This window comes from Oratosquilla oratoria, chromosome 36 (assembly GCF_046742065.1).
Source record: "Oratosquilla oratoria isolate Oo_2021 chromosome 36, ASM4674206v1, whole genome shotgun sequence".
In the NCBI taxonomy this organism is placed as follows: Eukaryota; Metazoa; Arthropoda; class Malacostraca; order Stomatopoda; family Squillidae; genus Oratosquilla; species Oratosquilla oratoria.
In genome coordinates, this window is record NC_134812.1 from 11,446,969 (window position 1) to 11,456,968 (window position 10,000).

Genomic DNA, 10,000 nt, shown 5'->3' on the forward strand with positions numbered 1-10,000 from the left:
AAAGGGAAGTGAAGGGAAAGGAGGAGAAAAGGATTAATAGTAGGAGGAGGAGAATGGGAAGAAGGACAAGGAAGATCAGAGGGTAGGGCAGTAAGATGCTGTGAGGTGAAGAATGTCGAAGTAATGAAGAAAGAAAAAGAAACTACACAGCATATATTTTGGAAAAAATATGGAGTATATAGACGTATCCCTCAGATATACGAGTATATATTATTATGTATTATTATCATTATTATTAACATATATATATATATATATATATATATATATATATACATACACATATGTATGTATGTACAAACATATATATTTCTGGATATAAGTATCATGGAAAACAAAATGTATCAACAGATACCAAGAAATATGAAAACTATAGTCACCCCTGAAGACTCCGTCTTCTCTCATAGTACAGCAGTCTACATACGTTTTCTTTCTTTAAGACATCTCCCACAATCCTCCCCCACCTTTTCAACTATAAATAAAATGAAGATGGGAACATTTGTCGAGCATCAAAGGAAAATAGAAATTTATGAGAACATAAACTAGTTATGTAAGTCGAAAAAATAATATTGCGGGAGGAAATTAAGGGCAGAGACAGGAAGTGGAACAGGGAAATGGTTATATATAATCAATGTTGTTGAGTGTAGACATGCACACACACACACATACGTACATACATACATACATGCATACGTACATGCACACGCCCGCATACGCAGATCGGGAAACATATGAACTCTCATCCGGGAGAGTAATAGCTGTTGATCACGAGTCAAAAGCGTGATCTTCGACAGTGGCGAAACATAAACACGAATATTGGGCGAAACAGACGAACACACACACACACACACACACACACACACACACACACACACACACACACACACACACACACGAGTCCAATACGTGATCCAAAGACCACGGTGAATCACACATGCACGCATACACATATACACACACACACACACACAGAAACACACACACAGAGAGAGAGAGAGAGAGAGAGATAGGACAGAGAAGAGAAAGAGAGAGAGGGAGAGAGAGAGGGAGAGTGAGGGAGGGAGACAGACAGACAGACAGACAGACAGAGAGAGAGAGAGAGAGAGAAACGAGAAAGAGATACACACGCACACACACACGCACACTCCAACTCACGTGGGCGGGGAGTTGGGTGTGTGTGTGCGTATAAGGTCACAGCATTACCCATAGATCGGTCATATATGAGCTCCGAGTTCTCTTTCGGTAGGGAAATAGCTTTCGATCACGAGTCCAACACGTGATCCAAAGACCATGGTGAATCACACACACACACATACACAGCGCAATTACTCACACCCAGACGTATAGTCCGTGTTTATTTTTCTTCATTATTGACACAAACACTTCAAGATATATTATCAAGATAAGCTTCCACCGAGATTACTCCTATTTATACATGCAATCTAAATTATTCATAAGCTCAGATCTGGTTATAGACAAACACAAACACACACACGCGCGCGCACACACACGCACACACACACACAGTGATATATCTGTAACAAACTGAATGAGGAAACAGTGAGTGCTAAAACTATACATAACTTTAAGAACAAACTGGAAACGGAAAGATACAAAAGCGGGACACTACGAGCATAGCTCTCTTCCCGTAAAATACAAGGAAAATACACGCTCGCGCGCACGCATCTTGCTATATGGAGGTTGACAGAGTTCCATCCATTCCTTCAACTCTTTCAATGATAATCACGATTTTTTTTTATCAAAGATTCACGCCAGATGGTTCTATTCAGCCGAGAAGAAACCCCCTTCTTATGAGATGCTGTCAACTTTCTCAAACAACCCTTAGGGTGCGGCCATACTGCACGCGGCTTGCTGGGAGGGTAGAGGGTAGCGGGACGCCTAGCGGGTCAGAGAGGCAAGAACAAACACATGTTATCTAATACGAGTGGCCATACCGGACGCGGTTTGCTGGGAGGGTAGAGGGTAGCGGGACGCCTAGCGGGACAGAGGCAAGAACAAACACATGTTATCCAATACGAGTGGCCATACCGGCCGCGGGTAGCGGATAAGTTTGGAGAGAACCCGCTATCCGCGTCCGGTGTGGACACTTGAATTTGATAACATGTGTTTGTTCTTCCCTCTGACCCGCTAGACATCCCGCTACCCTCCTAGCAAACCGCGTGCGGTGTGGCCGCACAGTTATATTCTTATTCACAACTCATGCTTCTGTTCTGGCTGTCGGCAGGCGATTTTATTCAGCCAATGAGAAACTTCTACACAGCCAAAGTGGTTCGCATATCCGCTATGGGTTGTTTTAAAAGAAGATAACTTTATAGAATAAGGGTGACATGTGGTATGGGGCATGGAACTGCCTAGTGTAGGCCTTATGGTCTCTTGCAGTCTCCTCCAATCTTAGGGTCTTATCACTGGTGAAAAATGTAGTAACACGTTTGTAAATCACAACTAGCACCACAGATCGAAGAAAGAGTTGAATCAGAGAATCTGTATATTTCGACTGCTAACTGCAATCCTCTTCAATGGTACAAAGTGGGAAGAGGATTTTGTCTTAAACAGGAAAAGGAACTAGGAAAGGAGTAAATACCATACCCTCACTCATCCTCAGGTCACTAGAGAGGATAGTAATATTCAATCCTTCCCCTAGTTCCTCTTCCTTTGTAAGAGGTTGTTACTTAAGATAGCATCCTCCTACCATTTTGTACTACTGAAGAGGATTGCAGTTAGCAGTCGAAATATATAGATTCGCTTACTCAGCTTTCATTCTTTCGTCCGACTGTGGTTGCTAGCTGTGGTTGGGGTCTTATGCTCTATTTCCTCTTCCTACTTCCTTTCCACATTTAGTTTAAGAATACTTCGCCATCTCTTCCCCGTTCTCGTGCTGAAGACGTTCGACTCCACACACAAGAGTTCTCCCGAAGAACGCAGAGTCCCGAACTCGACCATCGAAGTCCTCTTCCAACTTTCGTTCTACAGTAGGTCACGTACTTGCCTGGGGCTCTTGCGTCTCCTTCGGATTCTTCTTTGAGGTTTTGCATCCATCTTCTCTTATCTTCTCTCTTCTTTTTTCTTTGTCTTCTTCTTTTCCTTCCTCTTCTTCTCCTCATTCTTCTTCTGCCTCTTCTTCCTGCTTTTTCCTTCTTCTTCTTCCTTCTCCGTTCTTTTTCTCCTTCCTCTTCTTCCTGTTTTTCCCTTCTCCCTTCTTCTTTTTCTCCTTGCTCTTCTTCTCCTCCTCATTCTTCTGCTTTTTCTTCTTCCTTCTTCTCCCTTCTTTTTCTCGATCTTCATCACCATCATTCTTCTTCTCCTTCTTCTCTCACTCAACATTTTTTCTCAATCTTGCCTCCCCGTTTCTCTTACCAGCAACAGAAGCTGCATACTTTTCCTGGTCCCAAACGATATACTGTCTGGATGAAGCCCAGCATTCCAGTAATGCTCGAGTATCTCGTCTTTAAGCAATTTAATATTTCCTGAACTGTGGACTAAAAATACCTCGTCTTGGTGGATTTTCCTCATTCTATTTCTACTTAAACACACCCACACCCACACACATACACTCGACGGGACAGTGGTAGCGTTTGCAACCGCTGCTACAGCGGTCCGAGTTCGAATCCCGCCCAGGGTTGAAACTATTTCAGTATCGCTACGCTGTAAGTAGTTACTCCAACTCTCGTGGGGGGGGGAGTTCGGCGTGTGTGTGTGTAAGGTCACAGCATTACCCATAGGTCGGTCGTATACGAGTTCTGAGCTTTCTTCCGGGAGAGTAAAACCTGTTGATCAAGAGTTCAACACATGCTCCAAGACCGTGGTGAATTATACAGACACACATCCTCACCCATCCACCCAGACACACATACACACACACACACAAACACACACACACACACGCTTAGATAGCTCTTAGCCAGAGTCGATGTCATCACCTTTGCCCCACGTGTTCCGACAGCCTTCAGATGGGACAGTCACCGGTGGACGTTCGAACCCCGGGTACACGTGGCCGTGAGACGAATGGCGAAGGTCAAGGCATCACGAAGGCAGACACTATCTACTGCTTAAAGCAGCGGTCCTCAGCCTCCCGGAGGTCATGGCAAGAATTTAGTGGGAACGTGATCTGTTGGCGTTCGCTAAGTCTTTTGTAGTTTAGTGATGAAAGTTAAGCGTATCACAAGAATTGGTCGAGATAATTATGATTATTAACTTTGTAATAAAGCCAAGAGGTAATCTTCACTAACGTTGCATATATATATAATATATATATATATATATATATATATATATATATATATATATATATATATATATATACAGTATACTATATATACATATATCTTTTTATTCATTTATTCAACTTATTTAATTTGTTTATTTCTATTCATTTATTTATCTATTTATTTTATTTATTTATAATTTATTTCATTTATTTATTTATCTATATATATATATATATTGCGGGTTGGGATTTGGGAGAAAAATGAAAGTGATCCACCCGAACGTCGAGAATTCATGAAAGTGGGGGGAATGAAGTCATAAAGGTTGAGAACCGCTGGCTTAAAAGAAACAATGCAGACTCTTCGTGGTTTTGGCAGCCCAGGAACACGCGGACCCCAGACCGCCGCCAAGTGTGCACCAGAGACAGCTGCGCCTCATCAAGACCTCAATGACCTTCTTTGACCTTTGACCTTTGCCGCCGAAACTTCAGACGAGATGGCACCGTGACCTTTCTTCGAGGTCTCCCGCCGCGACGTCACTGCCTCAGGCAGGGCGCCGTTTTGATCATCATTCTCGTCGTTGTCATCACCGCCTCCGCAACCGCCACCTCCGCAACCGCCACCGCAACCGCCACCGCCGCTGTCACCGTCACTATGTTACCCATCGTCGTCCGTATACTGTGTAAAATGGAATATGGAACGACCCCTAAAAATTGGACCTGGGGTCCATTGTCTATAGCAGAAAATGGACCCGGGGTCTATTTTCCAAAGCGGAAAATAGACCCCCCCTTATAGAAAACGGACCCACCACTGAAATATGAAATTAATTTTCATTAGGGTAGATAAGTTAAGTATTGTAATAAACAATGTATATAAAATATTAAAGTGTTATCCATTTTTCGATAGGAAAATATCTATTTTGAGTCGAGGGTCCATTTCACATAGGGGGGGGTCCTTAACTCGTAACCAGTAAAAGTGTCGGGGATGCCCCTCTGTTTCTGGATGACGAGTGTTTGGAAACTGTCGCGTCACAGCACTCAGGACACTTCTTTCATTAGGCCGAGAGGGTGACCTGGATCGAACGAGAGGCAGATCCGTGGAGTGTCGTGTTACACGACGTTGCCGAGTTTGTTGACCTCAATTAGTCCCGTGTTGACGACCTCTCTGTGTGGCCTGAGATCGATTCCAAACAAGTCGGTTTCATTCAATGAGTATGCATTACATCTTTTGTATATGTATGCACATGTGTACATATGTATACATTGCATATGTGTGTGTGTGTGTGTGTGTGTGTGTGTGTGTGTGTGTGTGTGTGTGTGTGTGTGTGTGTGTGTGTGTATGTGTGTGTGTGTGTGTTTTCCAGGTCTTTCTTATTCGCAAGTTTTTATAGTCTCCTTTTCTATTTAACTCGCACTCTCTCTCTCTCTCACCCTCCCTCTCCTACTCAATTTCCTATTTTCCTTTTCCATCTAAATTTCATTCTCTCTCTCTCTCTCTCTCTCTCTCTCTCTCTCTCTCTCTCTCTCTCTCTCTCTCTCTTTCTCTCTCTCTCTCTCTCTCCCTCTCACCCTACCTCTCCTACTCAATTTCCTATTTTCCTTTTCCATCTAAGTTTCATTCTCTCTCCTTCCACCCTTCTCTCTCTCTCTCTCTCAGTTTCCTATTTTCCTTTTCCATTTAACTTCCATGCTTTCTCCTTCCACCTCTCTCTGTCCTGCTCAGTTTCCTATTTTCTTTTTCCAACTAACTTTCATCCTCTCTCCTTCCACCTCTCTTTCTCTTTCTTTCTTTCTCTCTCTCTCTCTGTCTCTCTCTTGAAATTCTCCGCACAGTCAATTTTATTTGCACTACTGAAGGACTTTCAGCTTCGAAAACCGATCATCAAATTTCAAAACTCAAATCCGTTAAATTTCAAATTTCGTGACCGTTGCATTCTCTCTTTGAAGTAACGAGCGTTGGCGAACGAAAATGGTCTTCAAATCTCCAGTGCGGGGGAATGGCCTCGATTTATGGCGCTTTTGTCTCTTTTCAAAGAGTCCTCTCGAGACCAGCCTCGGTGGCCACGACCATTAACTATCAGTGGCGCCCGCAGAACCAGGAGCCTTTCTAGACAAGCTATTATGAGAAAAAAAAAGAGGAAAAGAAGCTGAAGAAGAAGAAGAATTAGAAGAAGAAGAAGAATTAGAAGAAGAATTAGAAGAAGATGAAGAAGAAAAGCTTAAGAAGAAGAAGCTGAAGAAGAAAAAGAAGAAGAAGTAGCAGTAGTAGAAGTAGTACTAGTTCGTCCTCACGACTGAATTCTTAGTCATGGCGTGAATTCAGACTTCCAAAATTCTGGCTTCCACCAAGTACTTCATTCTCTTCAAGTGGAGAGATCTCCTTGACCTAATAAGGCAGTGGTTTCCGAATCATCCAATATGGCGTCCCATCTCTGCTTCCAGCATACCCCCCACCCCCCACCTTTTTCGTATTTACATAGAATTATATATCTCTCTATCTATATCTTAGCACTTTCCTATCTTCATAGAAAATGGGTTGGGGTCACTGACAGAATTATACTTTCCACGTATGTAACGTCAGATACATGTTCTTGAAATGATTTAATTATTGTTATTAAACTGATTTTTGAACAATGACGTCACGCCGCCCCTCTTGTATCCTCCTCATGCCTCTCTGAGGGGGTCGCGCCCCCTAGTTTGGGATCCACTGCAATAAAAGCTTAGAGACTTTCAATCTATCTTGGGACAACAGGACAATGTCGTATTAAAATAAAAAATATTATCAACGGCAATATAAATGGTAAAATTTCAAGAGCTTATGTGTATGTGATATGTGTGTTTAAAATGGATTGTGTGGGAGAAAGCGAGACGATAATTTGGCTCAAACCCATAGGCGAAGTTAAAAAATCTTACAGAACATTTCACAATTGAGGAAAATGTGGTGGGCTTTTGTCCGTCGGTGACATATTTTCGTCCCTCGACTATTCGCGCTCCACCCTCTTATCCCAGTGACTCCCCCACTCCATCAAGGTCTCAAAAGTCTAAGAACATAAAAATTAAGGAGACTGCAAGAGACCATAAGGCCTAGGTTTAAGAGTGAAATTGGCAGGAACTGATTTACCAACTGAGTGGTTGACGAATGGAATAGACTTAAATTATGATCTACAGTGAGTGCTAAAACAATTTATTTTAAGAAAAAAATAAAAAACAAAAAACTTTTTGGATAAGGATGACTGGTGGTAAAGGGACTTTGAACTGCCTAGTGTAGGTCTTACGGTCTCTTACAGTCTCTTCCAATATTTGTTCTCATGTTCTCTCTCTCTCTCTCTCTCTCTTTGTCCCCTCACTCTTTCTTCCTCTCCTGCTTTCTTCTCTTTTCGTTTCTCTTCTTCAATCACATTTGTCCCCTCCTCATCTCTCTCTCTCTCTTCCTCTTTGTCTCCTCACTCTGTCTCTCTCTCTCTTTGTCCCCTCACTCTTTCTCCCTCTCCTGTTTTCTTCTCTTTTCGTCTCTCCTCTTCAACCACTTTTGTCTCTCCTAATGTTTCGCCTTCTCTCTCTCTCTCTTTGTCCCCTCACTCTTTCTCCCTCTCCTGTTTTCTTCTCTTTTCGTCTCTCCTCTTCAACCACTTTTGTCTCTCCTAATGTTTCGCCTTCTCTCTCTTTTCTCTATCGTCTCTTTCCACATTATCTCCCCAACATCTCATCTCTCTTCCTCTTCATCCACTTTTGTCTCTCCTCATGGCCTTCTCTCTCTTTTCTCTTTCGTCTATTTCCACATTATCTCCCCAACCTCTCTCTTCCTCTTCAACCACTTTTGTCTCTCCTCATGTTTTGCCTTCTCTCTCTCTTTTCTCTTTCCACATTACTCCCCAACCTCTCTTCCTCTTCAACCACTTTTGTCTCTCATGTTTCGTCTTCTCTCTTTTCTCTTCAATCTCTTTCCACATTATCTCCCCAGCCTCTCTCTTCGGGCAGTGTGCTAATGCAGGGTAATTACATACATCACTCGAATCTGTGTGTGTCTGGCCACTTATGTCGGCGAACGCACACAACATTAGGGCCACTCAGACAACATCTCATTTGCAGCATCAAATCCAATTAAAAGAGGACCTCTCAATCTTTCCAGTTTTGCTTACTCGAGTGATAAAAGGATTGTGAAAAAATTGGTCAAATATGTTACAAAGTCTGTTGACTATCCCATACTATTCCAAAGGCCACTCATTTCATTTTAAGCCATATAGGCATGACGTTATACAAAACGTTCTGAAAACTTGCACATTGCCAAATGTAATGACTGCATATATATACATAATATATATATATACATATACACATATATATATATACATATATATATTAACAACCACAATGCACTTTAATTCTAAGCCATCTAGGCCGACATGCAGAAATTGAAATGTGGTACTGCCAAGGACTCGAACCCCAGCATCCTCATGACAAGTGCTGTAGTGACTTACCAACTAGGCTATCAAGAGAGATATAAATTGAGCGCAATTTTTCTTATATATTTGTATGCTCGAGTTACATATACATGAAATAAATATATATATATATATATATATATATATATATATATATATATATATATATATATATATATATATATATATATATACACACTTCACGTATTTTCCTTATGTATAACTATGGACTTGTGTTCCTTTGAAAGGAGGCTTATAACTTCACTGTAGGTGTGGCACGATTGTACAATCACACAATCACTCTTAAGGGCTGTTTTCACAGCAAATTTCACTGCAGTACTTACGTCCTCATCGATGACCATGTCCTCCGTGCTGCTCCGGGCCTGGAAAGAGAGAAAAGAGAGAGAACACTTTAATAGGTTTTCCACCGATATATCACAATGGGGGTTCTCAAGCAGTTGGGGAATCCCTACCTCCCTTCCTCCCTACCTACATTTCCCTCCCTACCTCCTTCCCTCCCTATCTACTTACCTCATTCGCTCCCTACTTCCCTCTCTCCCTCCCTTCCTACTTCTAGGGCAGCGTTTCCAAACCTGGGGGTGCTGAAATCAATTATAGGAGATGCTGGGAATTGATGCACACAAAAATCACATTGATATATGTATCTTTGATTACCTAGTTGTGCATATTTGACTTTTTCTATGCCATTTTATTTTTCTAGGGTGTTTTTATTTCTCCTACAAACAATATAGTCAATTTGTTTCAGTTCTAAGGAATCAAGAAAATAAATCACCGAGCAGTACACTTCACTTTGATTTATCCTTCTAATAACAAGAAGATAGGGGTGCTGGACTCCTTAGACATGAGAACAGGGGGTGCTATGGATTACAAAGGATCACGCCGACAGGAGACCTTTTGGTCCATAACTAGGTCGGAAAATGTTGGGAAACGCTGCTCTGGCGGGTGAAAAATTATTATGAAAGGTTCTGATTACTAAGGAAAATAGTAGATAACTATATTGTTTTCATATATCTACTTTGTATTTTGAGGTTTTGTGTATTTTACTGTAACATTAAAGACAACAAGAGAATAAAATCTATACATAGTAAGGACAGGCTTTTACGAAAACGCTAAAAGAGCCGTATGTGCAATCTATCATAATATTTGAACCATTTGTAGCGCCGTTCCATTCAGCTTCGAAAAATTCTCCCCCCAAAGGAAGGGTTGCCTTCAGTCCATACTCCAGTGAGACTCTCTTCCTCTCACCCACACATTCACCTCCATCCTCCTCCAGTAATCCAAGTCCTCCTTCATCCTTCCTCCTTCATCCACTTCC

General features: G+C 41.8%; 1 protein-coding gene across 2 annotated transcripts in view; it reads right to left on the bottom strand.

Moving 5' to 3' along the window:
- The window catches only part of S6kII (Ribosomal protein S6 kinase II), a 1,295,804-nt gene that overhangs the window by 764,197 nt on the left and 521,607 nt on the right, over positions 1–10,000 (bottom strand). For both annotated transcript variants that reach the window (XM_076174453.1, XM_076174454.1), the window contains exon 2: positions 9,009–9,047. In XM_076174453.1, the coding sequence (XP_076030568.1) occupies positions 9,009–9,047 (39 nt within the window). The remainder of the gene's footprint in view (positions 1–9,008; positions 9,048–10,000) is intronic.